At 36.0% G+C, this 17,419-nt stretch overlaps 2 protein-coding genes across 9 annotated transcripts in view; both read right to left on the bottom strand.

The window, feature by feature from the left end:
* LOC107583638 (glycogen phosphorylase, brain form-like) overlaps positions 1-9,139 on the bottom strand; it is a 12,884-nt gene extending 3,745 nt beyond the window's left edge. Inside the window, exons 1-16 of the mRNA XM_016269925.1 lie at positions 8,778-9,139; positions 6,959-7,060; positions 6,072-6,150; positions 5,875-5,978; positions 5,604-5,735; positions 5,026-5,097; positions 4,763-4,836; positions 4,344-4,403; positions 3,997-4,111; positions 3,805-3,906; positions 3,558-3,705; positions 3,150-3,208; positions 1,704-1,845; positions 1,293-1,500; positions 854-988; positions 552-618 (exon numbers count right to left, since the gene is read on the bottom strand). Coding sequence (XP_016125411.1) covers positions 552-618; positions 854-988; positions 1,293-1,500; positions 1,704-1,845; positions 3,150-3,208; positions 3,558-3,705; positions 3,805-3,906; positions 3,997-4,111; positions 4,344-4,403; positions 4,763-4,836; positions 5,026-5,097; positions 5,604-5,735; positions 5,875-5,978; positions 6,072-6,150; positions 6,959-7,060; positions 8,778-9,020 — 1,842 coding nt within the window. The 5' untranslated portion in view covers positions 9,021-9,139. The remainder of the gene's footprint in view (positions 1-551; positions 619-853; positions 989-1,292; positions 1,501-1,703; positions 1,846-3,149; positions 3,209-3,557; positions 3,706-3,804; positions 3,907-3,996; positions 4,112-4,343; positions 4,404-4,762; positions 4,837-5,025; positions 5,098-5,603; positions 5,736-5,874; positions 5,979-6,071; positions 6,151-6,958; positions 7,061-8,777) is intronic.
* A 2,405-nt stretch (positions 9,140-11,544) lies between these two features.
* Positions 11,545-17,419, bottom strand: part of LOC107583517 (ectonucleoside triphosphate diphosphohydrolase 6-like) — a 20,500-nt gene continuing 14,625 nt past the window's right edge. For 7 of the 8 annotated variants that reach the window (XM_016269752.1, XM_016269751.1, XM_016269748.1 and 4 more), the window contains 6 exons: positions 14,259-14,323; positions 13,668-13,769; positions 13,391-13,531; positions 13,204-13,260; positions 12,331-12,446; positions 11,545-12,161 (listed from right to left, as the gene is read on the bottom strand). In XM_016269752.1, the coding sequence (XP_016125238.1) occupies positions 12,069-12,161; positions 12,331-12,446; positions 13,204-13,260; positions 13,391-13,531; positions 13,668-13,769; positions 14,259-14,323 (574 nt within the window). In that variant the 3' untranslated portion in view covers positions 11,545-12,068. The remainder of the gene's footprint in view (positions 12,162-12,330; positions 12,447-13,203; positions 13,261-13,390; positions 13,532-13,667; positions 13,770-14,258; positions 14,324-17,419) is intronic. The other variant, XM_016269755.1, reaches the window with a different exon arrangement.

Below are 17,419 nucleotides of genomic sequence, written 5' to 3'. Positions count from 1 at the left end.
CGGCATGATGTGTTGCTCTTTAAGCATGCTTCACTTTGTCAGACAGGTTCTATTTAAGTGATTTCTTGATTCAACAGGTCTGGCAGTAATCAGGCCTGGGTGTGGCTAGTGAAATTTAACTCCGCTTTCTAAAATAATGTGGTTAATAATTGCAGTTCTTTCATGATTTAACAGGAGGGGGCAATTAATTTTTCATGTAGGGCCATGTAGGTTTGGACAGCTTTTTCCCCTTAATAAATGAAATCATAATTTAAAAACTGCATTTTGTATTTACTTGCATTATCTTTGTGTAATATTTAAATTTGTTTGATGATCTGAAACATTAAAGTGTGACAAACATGCAAAAAAAAAAAAAGAAATCAGGAAGGGGGCCAACACTTTCACACCACTGTATCATTAAAAATGGAAAATGTTCAATCTATATAGACAATATTTTTAATGATATATTATAGCCTTTTCAATGATCAAATATTACTATTGACACTGGGCTCAGCAACTGAAAAGCCCACATTGTTGAAACCATCAGTAAATATCCAAACATCTCTACTCACCCTGTAGAGTTCATTAACTTTTTCTTGACAGCTGATATATGCTTCATAGTCTGCAAACACCTTGAATCTGAGAGAGAAAAACAGAAGTCAGGCACCTCTTACTAAAGCATAAATAAGTCTGAGAATTGTTACATAAAATAGCTATGAATTCTATAGATGTCAATATATTAGGGTAAAATTTAAAAATAAAACCATAGCAAGTTTCCCTTACATATAAACAAAAATTAGATATACCTGTATAAGCCACACAAGAAAATGCTAACTTTTTTTTTAAAAAGGGAGGTGAACTCTTAAACACTCACCTGTCATTATTCATGAGCATGTTGACAACGTCTTTAAAGAGTTCAGGCTCTTTGGGGCTGAAGAATCCAGTGCTGATCTGATCCATCACCTGCTTCAGTTCAGGCAGACGCTCGTAGTATTCCCTGGCATTGTATCTAGATCACAAACACAGTGTTGTTATTGCAGACTAAAAATAAAACCATTAAAATAGCTTTTGGTAATTGAAATAAGGCTGAAATAAAGCAAAATAGAATAGACAAAAGGAGCAATTACTAATTTTAGCTTAGAATGTTCACAAATAAATTACTCAAAAATACCTCAACAAAATTTCACAACCAGAGAATTAAATCAGAATTAATTAAAATGTTTTTCTTTCATTGTTTGATTACATCAGTCCTCCAGCCTAAAGCTTCCTTGTTTTCCATCTTATCCCATTTCTATCCATTCACTCTTTCTCACCCCTTTTTGTCCATGGCCTCCACATCCTCCACCCTCATGCCAAAGATGAACAGGTTTTCTTCTCCAGCTTCTTCTGCCATCTCCACATTAGCACCATCCATGGTGCCGATGGTCAGAGCGCCGTTAAGCATGAACTTCATGTTCCCTGTACCGGAGGCTTCTGTACCTGCCGTGGAGATTTGCTCGGACAGGTCGGCAGCAGGGATCACTGAGGAGCAAAGCATATGACACATTCAATCACATACTCGGCACATAATTTGTAACATTAAAAAAAAAAAAAAAAAACTAAATATAATGCATCTATAGCAAAAATATTTATTAGTTTAATTATTGCATGACAAAACATAATACATCTCATCTGATCTGATCTTTTCTGGCTATACATCAACAATTGTTTATTAATTTACTCACCCTTCTCAGCTAATGAGACCTTATAGTTCTCCAGGAAAATGACCTTGAGTCGGTCTCCCACCACAGGATCATGATTCACCACCTCCCCCACTGAGGTGAACAGTTTAATGATCATCTTTGCCATGTGATAGCCTGGTGCTGCCTGCAGGAGGCAGTTCAGGACAACACAAAAACACCTTTTAGAAATTTAGGACTCTTACAGCAGTGGCTCTCAACCTTTTTGACTTGAAGGCCTCCCATTGTCAAGCACAATATTCAAAGGCCCCTCATATGAAAAAGCAGCTAGTTTTCAAACTCCAACAGAAAGTACAAGAAAAAAGTATTCCATGATTCCAGACGTTTCAGAAATAGTACGTTCTTTAATAAAACAATTGTTGCTGAGGGCGGAAAAATCTGTTTGTTTTTTTAAGCATTTTCAGTTAAGTTTGACTAAGTTTGATCATTTCAAAGGGTTAGTTCACCCAAAAATGAAAATTCTGTCATTAATTACTCACCCTTGTATCGTTCCACACCCCTAAGACCTTCGTTCATCTTCAGAACACAAATTAAGATATTTTTGATCAAATCCGATGGCTCAGAGAGGCCTCCATTGACAGCAACGCCACCCAAACTCTCAAGATTCATAAAGGTACTAAAGACGTTGTTAAAACAGTCGACGTGACTACAGTGGTACTGCAATAATTTTATGAAGCGACGAGAATACTTTTTGTGTGCAAAAACAGTAACTTTATTCAGCAATCTCTTCTCTTCCCTGTCATTATCCTTACGCGGTTAACACAGTAAGCACGGTGAAGGCTTCTGTGTTCTACATCCAAACGCAGGCTCATTATTGACCAAAGCTGCACGTGAGCAGCGCGACATACGTGTGATGCTGATGCAGGAGCAGTCCAATAATGAGCCGGCGTTCTGACGTAGAACCTGGAAGCGCTGGACGTAAACAACGTATGAAAATGACACAGAAGAGAAGAGGTTGTTGAATAAAGTTACTATTTTTTGTTTTGTTTTTGCGCACAAAAATTCTCATCGCTTCATAAAATTATTGTAGAACCACTGTAGTCACGTCGACTGTTTTAACGACATCTTTAGTATCTTTATGGATCCTGAGTTTGGATGGCGTTGCTGTCAATGGAGGCCTCTCTGAGCCATCGGATTTGATCTAAAATATCTTAATTTGTGTTCTGAAAATGAACGAAGGTCTTAGGGGTGTGGAACGATACGAGGGTGAGTAATTAATGACAGAATTTTCATTTTTGGGTGAACTAATCCTTTAAGTCGACCTGTAGACCCTTTAGAAGTTTGCTGAGGTCCTCTAGTGGTTTGAGAACTCCAGCTTTTGTCAAATACAGTTATGACCATTCGCTACATATCTAAATAATAGTAATTTTAAATGATTATAATAATAATTAGGAAGTAATTTTTTAATTGAATTAAACTGAATACACGTACCTTTCCTCCAATCATTACGGTCCTTGGAACAAACTTCTTGTTTGGTTCTTTCCTAATCCCTAAAAAGTGTCAAATGACATTTTTTTTTTTAAATTATTTATAAAATCACTCACCAATTACTCAGTTATTTAAAAAGGAAACTCCTACATAATTCTGATAAACAACAACAAAAAAGGTTTTATTTTCTATACTATTTTATAGAATAATTTCAATACAACTCTACAAAACAAGAAAACAGCTATTGAAGAGACATTTATATTTCCAACTGAATTTAAAAAAACAAAAAAAAAACTGCACCATTAAAAGACAAACCAATATTAATAAAAGTGCTATATATTTGGTCAGTTCCTCTGTCCTGATCAACTTGGCACAACCCAGTGTGAACACATTTCTGTGTGTAATTCTTACTGTTATATAAAGTGATGACATGCAGGCAGTTGAGCAGTTGTCTCTTGTACTCATGGATTCTTTTGACCTGGATGTCGAAGATGGACTCAGGATTTATCTTTACTTTGTACTCACTCTCCAGATATGCTGCAAACTTCAGCTTATTCTCCTAAAAACGAATAAACAAATAAGTCATAAACAAGAAAACAAAAAAAATCATAATAAATAAATACCAAAAATCATAGAACACAACAACATAAATGTAGACCTGTTTCACTTTGGCCACATCCCGAATGAACATTTCATCACTGACAAAGTCCAACAGTTTTTTTAGCTGGAAAAGATCTGTCAGGAAGTCCTCACCAATTTTCTGAAAGGAAAACAAGCACAAGACGGTGAGAGACAGAAAAAAAACCTGTGGGGGAAGAGCAAGAAAGAGTTACTTCGTTAAGAAGGTCACCTCAGCGATGATGTCAGCCAGGCCGGGGTTGCAGAGCAGCAGCCAGCGACGAGGTGTGATGCCGTTTGTCTTGTTCTGAAACTTCTCTGGCTCAATGTCACAAAAGTCCTTAAACCTTAAACCACAAAAAATAAAAACGTCTCCGAGTTCTAAATTGTCTAATATCTAAGCAATATCAATGGGGGGAAAAAACTGTCAATATATAATTGACCTAAACTAGTATCTCTACACGAAAATAAAATTGAAACAGACATTATAAAAAAAAATAAAAAATCATGGCTTCCTGGAAATGATTAATTCTGCTATTATCAAATATTTTTGTATAACAACTGTGCACTCTTACTCACACAGTGGTTTTGACAATGTCCGAGTGAATCCGTGCGACTCCATGTGATATTTCAGTTTTTCTTTTTTAATAAATCTGCAAAAATGTCAACAATTCTGTGTTTTTCTGTCAATATGGGGTGCTGTGTGTACATTAATGAGGAAAAAAATTAACTTAAATGATTTTAGCAAATGGCTGCAATATAACAAAGAGTGAAAAATTTAAGGGGGTCTGAATACTTTCCGTACCCACTGTACACACACTGTGAGCTTTACAAATAGCAAAATATTTCATTTTCTGTCATTTTGTTCTGATAGAATAACCAAGCATTGTGTTTTCTGGATGTATAGTTCAGTAGCTGTGTGAACAATAGCTATATAACCCTAGTGTATCATGGCATAAGCCAACTGTTGCTCAGGAGTTCATATTACGGTTTCATACTTCCTCATTGCATTACACATATCTGTGGTACTGTTGCACAAGATAAGAGCTTTCAGTCTGCTTGTGCCAGGCCGCTAAAGCATATGTTGCATACCAGCATCTACATAGTTTAAATATACACAAATTATGTTTTGGTAACTAATACACATATCGTATCTCACAAATTCTTGCTCTCGGTTCTCCCTCTCTGCACATTCACTCCATCTGGCACACACACACATCTCACTAAGAGTTTTACAGTATTGAGAGGCATTTGTACTTACATTGTCATTGGGGTAGAGCACCCTGGAAATGTTCTCTGCCAGGTTTCGGTCCGTCTTTCCCTTCTCTTTTATCTTTTAGAAATGTATAAGCGCATTGCTTTTGCCAACCTAACGATCCAAGATTACACTACCATCCACATGTTTGGGGTTAGTGTGATTTTTTTTTTTATTAATATGTTTATTAAGCAGGGATACATTAAATTGAACAAAAGTGACATTAAAAGACATTTATCATGTTACCAAATATATCTATTTTTAATAAAATGCTGCCCTTTTGAATTACATATTCATAAAATAATCCCAAAAAAAAATCACAATTTTCATAAATATTAAAAAACACAACATTACCATTTTTACAGTATATTGATTAAATAAATGTAGCCTTGGTAAGCATAAGAGACTTTTTTCCTAAAGCATTCAAATAAATCTAACAGTTAACTAACAAAAAAAACTAACACAGTTTATGGGATTGCATATTATTATTTTAATTTAGCTGTTTTTTTTCTCCTGCTATTCTATCAGAACAGAATAGTTTCAGCAATTAATTGAGAGCAATGACTAGATCATGACTGACAGACCTGGGTGTCAACCCACTTTGGTCCCTCAGGTGTATGTGCCACTCGGCCATAAAAATGCACAGGCAGCATGTACTCTGGACGGGCCTTCTCCCAAGGGTTACCATAACGCAGCCAATCATCAGCTTCCTCCACCTAATAAACAGAGTTGTGCCATAAGTAAATGGTTTTGATATTAAAAACAAAACATTGAGGCTTTTTGTCCAACTAACTCAATAAAAGGCTAAGGTAAATGTATATTTGTGTATGAATGTATTTTTCAGTTTTGGTTTACCTGCCAGCCTTTAGTGATCTTCTGATTGAAGATGCCAAACTCATAACGAATGCCATATCCATATGCCGCCAAACCCAGAGATGCCATGGAGTCCAAAAAACAAGCTGAAGGAGAAGGCGAATGCCCATTATGATCAGGTAATACTCTACCACAAGTGTATTTTATTTTGTTTGTTTTTTTTGTTTAAAGTTTGGTACCTGCAAGACGTCCAAGCCCTCCGTTTCCCAATCCTGCATCCTCCTCAATCTCCTCCAGCTCTTCCAAATCTAGTCCAAGCTGAAGATCAGCACCATTGTGTGCATTTTATATATATATAAAAAAAAGCATCTCATTATAAAAACATATAGTCAAGTCACCTTTATTTATATAGCGCTTTTAACAATACAGATTGTGTCAAAGCAACTGAACAGCATTAATTAGGAAAATAGTGACAATAATGCAAAATGACAATAGTAAACACTCATTTTTCAGTTAAAGACAGTTCATCATTGAATTCAGTGATGTCAACATCCAGCTCAGTTTAAATAATATCTTTGCAATCATGTCAACGATATCGCTGGAAATGAAGTGTCCCCAACTAAGCAAGCCAGAAGCGCCAGCGGCAAGGAACCAAAACTCCATCGGTGACAGAATGGAGAAAAAACCTTGGGAGAAACCAGGCTCAGTCGGGGGGCCAGTTCTCCTCTGACCAGACGAACCAGCAGTACGGAAAAATCAATTTAAGACGTAATAAAACAGACGATGAACAATATTAACAGCAATTATATGATGCAATCAAACTTACACAACACAAGTTCCATTGGGCAACAATTTAAAATTATTATGTAAACTTCGTACAATTTAAAGTTTCAGCAACTTCTGTGTTTTCACATTTAGTAAAGGAAGGGTTTAGACAGTTTTGCAAGCCTGTAGCAATTGGTCTACATCCCCAATGAGCTCTCTGTGGGTGAGCAGGGGAAAAAACAACAGCTGTTTCTAAAGTATCAGGATGTTTAAGTAATAGAGCTGTGGGCCAGTTCTGCAATTAAATAACAAACGCTCTACTAAAATATTAAGTTTGCCAAGTCATAGTGATGCACTTTACCTGGTAGATGGCCTCATCACAGGCATTCTGCAGCCCAAGATTTATCATGGTGTTCTGTAGAGTTCTGCCCATGTAGAACTCTAGAGAGAGATAGTGGATGCGCTGCAACAGAAAACACACAGATAAATCTGACTGCATGAGCATTCATGTCTACAGAGAATCTACATCTGAAGCAGATGATGTAGGTAAAAAACTGCATAACAAGTATGACAATACAAGGTACAAAGATTAGAAGATGCAGTCTGGAAAATTTGCCCTTCTAACATTACAATTAATCACTATGTGAACTGGAAAGAAAAGTAATGGTCTACCAATATATTGTTGTTTTTTTCTAGAGTATATTTTCAAAGCAAAACAGGAGAGCAAAATGCTGAGCTCTAAAACTGATTGTTACAGTTCAGAAATATCAATAGAATTGTTTGTAATTCAATCACAAATGAATAAAATGACACATTAACATACTCTCCCTCTTAACAAAGTCAAACTCATGCTCTGGTCAGGTCTCTTCCAGGCTGCTCAAGTGCAATATGCTTAATTTGATGTCTTTGGCTTGGGATCAAATTTTCATAAGAGTCCATTCATCAGATGTCTGCAAAGGGAGGAGTTCACAGCCTGCTGAAGGCCTCAAATCCACAGTGAACAACATTTGAATACCACAGTAATAAATAAATGCTTGCGTCACTTTCATGTGCCGAGACGGTGCTTAATGACAGCATACTGTATGTTTAAATAAAGTGACACAGTGTTTCACTGTTTTTCCAAGGGTCTGAACTTCAGCAAGCTTAATGCTTGACAAGAGTGAAGTTCCTGGAAACACTTCACGTATTGGTGTGCTGTGCTCAACCATATAAAGCTATCTGGTTCCATTTAGAGATATCTAGATAGGAGGAAAAAAAACGGGTATTTTACTGGTTCAAAGGACTGCTCAAATAAAGCACACAAATCTCTGGAAAGCAGTACAACTCTCTGAATTTTGGCTAGCGCCCAGAACAGGACCATTCTAGTGCACTTAATAAAACAAGTGTTAAATAATAAATTAATAAAATGCCAAAAGGCATAAAGTATAGAACGTTTGCATGTAATGCTGCTTTAACTCAAAATACATGGCTATATTTCATGTTTATCAACTAACAAGTAACATCAAGTTTCACAGAAACATAAATATATAGTGCAAGCCACATTGCTGAAACCACAAAAGGCCGGAAGAAAAACCACTTTCAACTTGTTACTCTCCAAAAAACCCATCATTACCTCCCAAATCATAATAAAGCTCCCAGGTCACAGGTGTCTATTAATAGCCACGAGTGATTCTGCACATGGACCATGTCAGTGCATTAGATAAGGCCTATTACCTTCTACTGGGTTTGACAGTATAGTGTAACCTGTACTTGAGAGCACACAACATCAAGTGGTTGCAAAATGCTCAGACAGTTACTAATGATGGCCTAATGTGACAAGGAACAGATCACACTTTGAACAGGAAGCACAAACTAACAGCTGACCCCATGTTAAAGGATGACCAAATGGATGTCAATGCAAAGAACACAAAGCTGAGAAAACAAATCAATGTCCAGGTTAAATTCAATATGAATATTCAATTTACAATGCACTATGAATATGATGGTTTATGAATCAAACTATTATTCATTTATTCAAATACGCATTTATGCCTACTATGCAGTTACGAATGTATATACTAATGTAAAAACAGGCAATAATTAATTTACATGCATTTTTATGTATCCCACTACTGCACAAACATGCCACTTCCTGGCTGCCTGCACAGGGAAGAGGAGGAAGAGGAAGAAGAGATCCGTACCTTCGGGTCTTTCTCGTAGTAATACTGCTGAGTGCGGATCCAGCGGCCCACCAGATGATCCCGCACCGTGTGCGCCAACGCGAAGTAATAATCCCGCGGGGTGGCCACATTGCGGTCCTTCACTAGGGTGAAGTGAAGATGCCTGTTGAAGCTTTTTTTTATTTCGGCAACATCCCCCAGCCCAGCTATATCACGAACACTGATCTGCTTGCGCTTTTCATGGTCGGTCAGAGGCTTGGACATGTTGACAACACGTTTAAAAAGCAAAGAATGAAAGTTTGGACCCCTTGACTTGCTGTGCCCAGGTTGGTGCGGTGTGCAAGGATTTTACACGCACTGTTCTCTTTGAGACACACCCCTATGTCAACTGGAGAAGAAAGTGGGCGGGGCTTTATAGAATGTCTGTTTATTGGCCAGTGACGCTTTCGTAATTGCATTGTCATTGGCTGCGTGAGATGTCAATCAGCTCAGCAACGCTAACTAGCAAGTCATTCTTGAGAAGTGGGACAAAACAGGGTGCAAAATTGAAAAAATAAAACCTTGTACTCATTCAAATTAAACTACATTTATGTATCTTATATGTACTAAGCTACTGAGCAATGCTTTGATACAACCTCCCAACTTTTCTCTTTTTTAACTAAATGTGCTTTTTTTACCTTGGACTGTATAATATAATTTCAGCTTTATCTTTAACAGCATTCAAGATGTTTTTAACAATTCAAAAAACATTCTGGTGTTAGCAGACAGATTACACTTTCACATGTGACCAACAATTCCACGACAAATATAAAATATCATAATTAAATATTATCAAAATATTCAACTGACGGAGTTGACACATCTGACAGTGGTGACGAAAACCTGAATTTGTAATAATTTTAACTATCTCATACATCGATTCAGTCAATTACTGTATTAAAACAAACAACAAACAGTGAGTATGTTATTGTTTATAAAGCTTTTATTTTAAGAGTCCCATTTAAGTATTTTGATGTATCATTGGAACACAAAATCTTATGGTGGTGACATCTGACGGTGTTCACAAATTTGGCATTTCTTTCACAAAACCAAAATGTAGTTCATGTAGTAACCATTTAATTTTTTTCTGTTGATACTAGTTGCTAATGGAACCTGCTTCAGGAGAATAAAATTATCAAAATATTTCAAATAATTTCCTCAGAAATTGGAAGATGGTGTTGACATATCATGGCTGTGACAAAGGAAATATTAACATTAGGATTTAAAATATTCTAAAACTTAGCAGAGCCTGTCTGACACTGATGTACTCTGCAGAGGTTAGCTGTGGCAAGGGGGTCCTTTAGAGTGACAGCTGCTCCTGATATTCCCTGATTTTATTACATTTTATTGAATGTCTGACGGTGTTGACAAAAAGTGGGGACGCAACTTTAAAATCTTATGAAACATGCATGTGTCATTAAAAAAACAACCTTGCTTTAATAGGAGATATTATTAAGTGTTGCTTTTGATAAAACAAGCTCTTTTTCGTCATTAACAAAACCTTTTTATCCATTTTATTGCATATGAATGATGGAACCCTTCTCTGTGGACAAACTGTTTTAGACGTAGTGAGAGGACATTAAGAAACACAGATTTGGTATAATAATAAGAAAATTAAATTGAAGGTGATAATTGTGTTAAATACATTCTATTATTAATCCCTCATGACATTTAAAATTGAAAATATATATTTTTTAAAGCTAATTGCAGTTACCCTGGCTGGACCTGTTTTGTCCCACGTCTCAAGAATGACTGATATTCAGAATTGCCGTTTTACTGTATAAACAGCTTTGGCCAGCAACTATTAGGCCTATATAACATTTTAGCATCGCCTCTTTCAGCTCTAGTAAAGATGACTTGTAAAGGCTTGCCCATTTCCTTACGTTTCATAAGAGCTCAGTTTACATTGTTATAGTTACACAGGCTTTTTATTGATAGCTACAATTCCTGATTGATTTACAAGCAACCAATGGAAAACTTTTAAAAGTGGGAGGAGTCTGATTTAGAAGTGAAGACTGAATACTGTTTGTATGTATGTGAGTAGCTGACATGCAGTGACAAACCATTCTTGATTTAAATCTATTTTTAAACATTTAAATGTCACTTTTATGTTATGTCTGTCTTGATGGGTGCCAATAAAATAAATAAATATATACAAGCTTGCTGCTCGACTCTGCTGTCTTTTAAACAAACTATTGACAGGGATATTGCTTAGAAAACCTGATCCTGAAGACCAGGGAGGAATAAGGCTGGACGGAATAATAATTTTATGGGGTTTAGAGAGGAATTGTTGTGGTCTAAGGTGTTTTCATACTGTTTTCAATATACAACAGCTTCAACTGCCAAGATGAAATACCACCATTTGCCTCTTAGGTTTGTTAGTTCAGGTCCACAGACAAGGACAAGGAAAATCAAACATATTGTGTAAATGCGATACGGATTTGGAAATGAACTGCACTTTCTAAAAACCTCAATACAACATCCTATGATGAGTAACAATGAGTAATAAATTGTGACATTTGGGCTGCCCAACCCCCTGCAGGCTTTAGTGTTGTGACACCTGCTGGTACCAAGAAAGAACAGCAGCATGTCTGAACAGGTGAAAGATGTGATGGGACAAAAGGCAGACCACATCCTGCTGTCTCACTTTATGACCTTCTTGTGAACTTTGTGTGCAATCGCACTTTTAAATACTTCACACAGAGCAGTTTTCAACTTTTTTTTTTTTTTTTAGATTATATTTATATGGCATTTTATATAAACATATTTGCTATGTTTAATGATAGGCACATTTAGTTTATAACTACAAAAGAAAAGTACATGGACATGACAGTAACAGTTCTGGTCTGTTTTTCTTCCATCTGAGAGCAGATAATATACAGTATAATACTAAGTACATGATTTATTTGAACATACTGGGTAATATATTAAATCAAACTAGAAGCTAGAGAATAATTAAATATAAAATAAAAATGAAATAACATGAACTTTGAGCTTGAGGCAATCAAGTGTTTTTGATCAGTTTTATATAATTAACCCTGACTAAAACAATTCTGACATGCTGTAAACATGCAAACCTTGTACCTTCACTCATAGCTTAACATACTAGTAGGAAAATGGAAACATTCAGAAAGTCAGAGGTATGTATAAAAACTCACATTGTGAATAAATTCAATGACAAAATGGCAAATACAATCAATGTTGATATTTTTCCTAAAGCATTAAAATCAGTCAGTGCTTTACTGGGTACAAACATTGTGAGTGTCTATGTTTTCAGCACGCCCCATGCTTACGGAGTGACTCTATGCAATGGAAAGTGGCACCGAGGGCCCAGCTAGTCTCCACGTTATTTATTTGTCTTGCCAGCTGAAATTTAAACAGAACGATAGGGTTAAACAAAAATCACAGCATCACCATTGTTCTTCAAAATATTACAGATAAATCCCATACTGCTGCAGTTAACATGTTGCAATCTGTGTCCAAATGTCACAGCGAAGTAACTATTTCACAGTCCTTTAAATCAAGAGTAGCACACCTTCAGCTCTTTATCAGGAGGGAAGTCAAGCTCCTGAAGAAGTACCGAGATGTAGGTCAGATCCAAACACAGGAACGGACTCTCCTTTATTCCTCCAGCTGCCATGTTATTGCACACTGGAACAGAAGGGAGTTAGTTAATGTTTTGTTAAGGATTATTTATCAAATGTACATTTACATTACATTTATGCATTCGGCAGATGCTTTTATCCAAAGCGACCACATTCAAGGTACACATTTACATTTTATAAGTTCTGAGTATGTCTAATAATCTAATATTATAGTAATAATGACACCATGACATGTTATTTATTTTGCAGTACTGGAAATTCTACACTACCTACTTACCTACGGTTATTTTTTTGTGTGTGTTTTTTTTATTTTTTTAAGAAATCTCTCATGCTCACCAATGCTGCATTTATTTAATAAAAATACAGCAAACAGTAATATTGAGAAATATTATTATAATTTAAAATATGTTTTTTATTTTAATATATTCCTATGATGGCCAAGCTTAATTTTCAGCAGCCATTACTCCGGTTTTCAGTGTCATATGATACTTCAGAAATCAAAGTAATAACATTCTAAAACACTGATCATTATTAATGTTGAAAACAGGTGTGCTTATTAATATTTTTGTGGAAACCTGATTAAATTTTTTTTTTCAGAATTCCTTGAATAAAAGGTAGAAAGAACGGCGTTTATTTAAAATAAATTTTTTGTAACAATGTAAAGGTTTTTTGTCACTCTTGATCAATTTTGGCATCCATGCTTAATAAAAGCATTACATTTTATTTGCATTATTACATTACATTTGTCAGATACTGACATCATAAAATCAGACACCTACATTCTGTTACAAAAACACACTTACCTTTTTTAGCACCTTCAATGTAATCACTGACTCTGACAGACCCCCCTGTGCTTTCATCTGAGTCAGAGACACAGAAAGTGATTAGTGAATTAGTGAAATTACAGTTCAACTCATTGCTTGTTACTCTTAAATCTAAAAAACAATGTTTGACTCAAATCAAATGACAGCAATCAGGCTAATCTCATACCAATGAGGCCCAGATCTACAGCCCTGTCGTAGTGATAGGAGAATGCATAGAAGTCCATGTCTTTCACTCCCTCAATTTTTCTCACACGTTTGTAGATCATCTTTTCCACTTTTGTAAGGCAAGTCTCATAGATGGGCTCCCCTAGAAGAGGGCACACACACAAGTGAATATAAAATCAAATATCATATTATAATGATACTATTCTGGGGAGTAAAATTGAATGTAAATCAAATTGAACATACCAAGACCTAACCCAGGCAGAGAGTGTATTTCATACCTGCTTTCTGCCCTTTAACAATGTAGAGTACTTCAGCATGCTCCCACTGTCCAGAGTAATCTGGAGCTAGACAAGGACTAACCAGCTCTTGGGGTCCTGCTACTGAAAACACACACAGCAATCAATCAAATTATTTATTTATGCACATCACAGCATTTTTACTGCCACTATGTGGAATAACTGTGATTGATGAACTCCTGTTAGGTCTGTTGTAAGTGAGACTGAGACGTCAGCCACCTGGTGGCCAAACATACAAACACGTTTACACAAACACATGCGTGTCTTTGCTCATAATAACCTTAGAACCCACTCAGAGAGAAGCAGGATACACGTATACAACGGACAAAACTATAAATAAAGAAATCTGATTACATTTGTAGTGTACTAAATGTAAATCTCAGTAGTGAACTGCAGGCGGAAGCTATTGCACTGATGGCAGTTTCTCTCTCTGGCCTCAGCTAAATCAGTGCAACAGCTGGCCACCAAGGAATTAATCTTCAGTGCGTTATTAAGAGATTAGATAATGGCTTATTTATCGAGTGAATGAGGTCTTTAAAAGCCAAAGATGAAGAGAGATTGTAGACCACATACAAGGCTGTCCTTCAATCCCTCCTAACACAGCAAGTCTGGCTGACATCAACCCCAGGCCAAGGTAACTACAGAGAAAGAGACGAGACATTAAAGGAATGAACATACAAAACACAAATATTTTTTATTATTTTATTACAATTTGTATAAAAAAAATGAACTATATATGCACATATTATAACATTAATATAAGTCAAACATTTCAGAATTTCATACGGGTATATGAGATATGAGAATTGCACGCTACTGAAAGCAACTGTCATACACCATAAGTGATCCCACATCCAATCCTCATCACCATCTTGCCTTTTAAATGTCAATGAGTACAGACTTTGCTTGGTTGGTCTCTGCTGGAGGGCTTGTTGTGTCAAATCTCCTGCCATTAATAACTAGTAATTCTAGTAAGCTGGAGATGTGTCCCGTGATGGGATTGTAATTGGAGGCTTGTGTGATTACGCTCTAATCAGGAGTGTGAGGCGAGGCGCACACACACTGCCTCATAAACACTTGTGCTACCCACATGAAACACTGAGCTCACATAACCTAGAAATCCCTGACGCCCCTGACCAAACACAGGACCCAACGGGTGGTGGTGTCAAACATCGGCCAGAGGTTTCACCCTAGTGCTAGAGGACTGCAAGTCATGTAACCTCACTGGATAAAGCCACAGAGAAAACGGAAGTCTTTAAACGGATAGAGTAATATGGTAATACTGTGTCTGTATTTCCGAGTGTTGAGGATTCTTCAATGAGGTGTAATGAAGACCAGCCTGAGGAATGCATGATATTGTACTATCAGTTATTGGCTCAAATTGAGTGAAAAAAAATTAAAATCCATTTTTCTTGCTGTACAATTATAATGTTGTGATCCCTAAATTCACCTGCAGGGCTCCAGACTGCGACAATTTTTTTCTGCCGGTGCGAATAAATGTTGTGCTCGGTTGTACTGGCGCGACCACTGCATTGTTCAATTCGTGCTGCCATTTCTGTCACATATGAGAAATATCAAAGCAGACCGTTTATCAACTCAGAACAGCTTTACTCGGGAACCAAAGTTGACTTCGCGACACCGTTACAGCACAGCGCTGCGAGATCCAGTGAGAAGTGTTTGAATTTGCCACAGAATTAATAAAAGGTTGCTGCAAGATCTAGTGAGATGCATTCAAATTCTGCACAAAAATCTCTGTTATAAACAGATCAAACGGTGCTGACGCAGAAAACCAGAAGCAGTAACGCTAACTTTAACCATGGCGTTGTGGTAGAAATAGTCAAATGTTATTACATTATTCATTTCAGGGTTTGTACAACCTTTTGAGAGAGAAATTCAAGCAATTTTCAATGACTTACAAGCATTTCACACAACTGTTGCCAGTACTTTAAAGCTCCAAAATGATTCAGTTTGAATGTTAGTTTCAGTGGAATTACCAAAATATACTGTGAAGAACAAACACTTGTGTAAAATTTAAAAAAATACATCAAATCACCATTATAACCTGTAGATGGCAACAGAGGAGCACTTGTTGGCTTATTAGACATTCATTTAGCTACTTTTCCTTTATATTTTGAAATTATAAAATAAAAATGGTAAAATCTCTAGGCTAAAATATAAAATCATCAAGAAATCAGATTTTGACAGAGTTTTGCTCTTTTTGTGTGTGTATGAAGTAAGAAAAATCAATTTGTGACTAAATCACACATAATCACTGAAGTTGTTGGTCAAGTTCCATATAAGACTATAGAAGAATAATGGTACATTTAATATATACCTTTTCTACATAAAAATTAGATTTTGCACGTTACTGTTGTTAATAAAATAAATATTGTAAGCTTCCCAACTCAAGCTTAGTGCTTTACTGTCAAATGTGTATAAACATGAAATAAACAAGAAATGAACACGTAATATTATTAGTAACTGCACTTATTATTGCAAAACAATAGTATTTTTTCATATCATATATTTTTCATATCCATCTGAAATTAAAAGAATACTGCACATTGTAATTTATATTTATTATCAAAGCATTTGTCAGTAATACAGTTAAAATGGGGAAAATATGTGAACGATTGCATTGCAGGCTGATTTAAGGTGTGCCCCTAAATTTTCTGCATGTGCTCCTAAAAATGTTTAGTCAGGGCCTACAGTGCTCCTAGTAAAAATAGTTAATCTGGAGCCCTGACCTGTAGCATTAAAAGTGATAGATTTTTGTCTTTAACATTTCATTTTTATTTATTTTAACAAAGTAACATAGAATTTTTGTATTGGAAATTTATTCTGGCCATTTTTGACTAGAAATTATTATTTTTCTCTGACTGCTCAGTGAGATCTAAATGTAAACGACTGTAAAACTGGCACTATTTTGTAAATGTTAAATTGTTTTTTAGAAGCAGGGGTGCGCAAAAATCAACAAAAATTATGTCTTGACTCTTGATATTTTGGAGGAATTTTTTTTAGCTAATGATAATTTTAAAATATTTTGTGAAGTGTGTTTTTGTGCTTGTACCTTGGCTGGTTTAGGCCTGTCATGTGAAAAAGATGACACTAAAACCGCCAGTAGGTGGCGGCAAGTCCCTAATTCATTGAATCATTCATTCAAATGATTCATTCAAAGTGGCTAATTCATTTAGAAATGTCTTTATGAATGAATCATTGAATCATTGACTCAAATGAGTTGTTCAAAAACTGCTACAGCTTTGTTTAGAAATATTTTCCTTGGCGAAAACAGAAAAAAAAAAACAGGCAATATAGTCTCTAAAATGTAAGACCCACTTTACAAATATCCACTCACTTTACCTGTATGAGTAGAGAGCGTGACTGATGTTGAACATCTGAAACGATGTCACGTAATCAATGGGTAAGGTCTGGATGGTTTTCTGCACAGGAACAAAACGCAAACAAGCAAATATTGATGCATTAAAGGTTCACTTAAAGGGTTAGTTCACCCAAAAATGAAAATTCTGTCATTAATTACTCACCCTAATGTTGTTCCAAACCCGTAAGACCTTCGTTCATCTGAACACAAATTAAGATATTTTTGATGAATTCCGAGAGCTCTCTGACCCTCCATAGACAGTAAGAGCCCTATCATGTTCAAGGTCCAGAAAGGTACCAAGAACTTCGACAAAATAGTCCATGTGACATCAATGGTTCAACCGTAATTTTATGAA

Source organism: Sinocyclocheilus grahami, unplaced genomic scaffold, assembly GCF_001515645.1.
Source record: "Sinocyclocheilus grahami isolate Dianchi unplaced genomic scaffold, SAMN03320097.WGS_v1.1 scaffold54.1, whole genome shotgun sequence".
Classification (NCBI taxonomy): Eukaryota; Metazoa; Chordata; class Actinopteri; order Cypriniformes; family Cyprinidae; genus Sinocyclocheilus; species Sinocyclocheilus grahami.
This window is presented reverse-complemented; position numbering and strand designations above follow the sequence as displayed.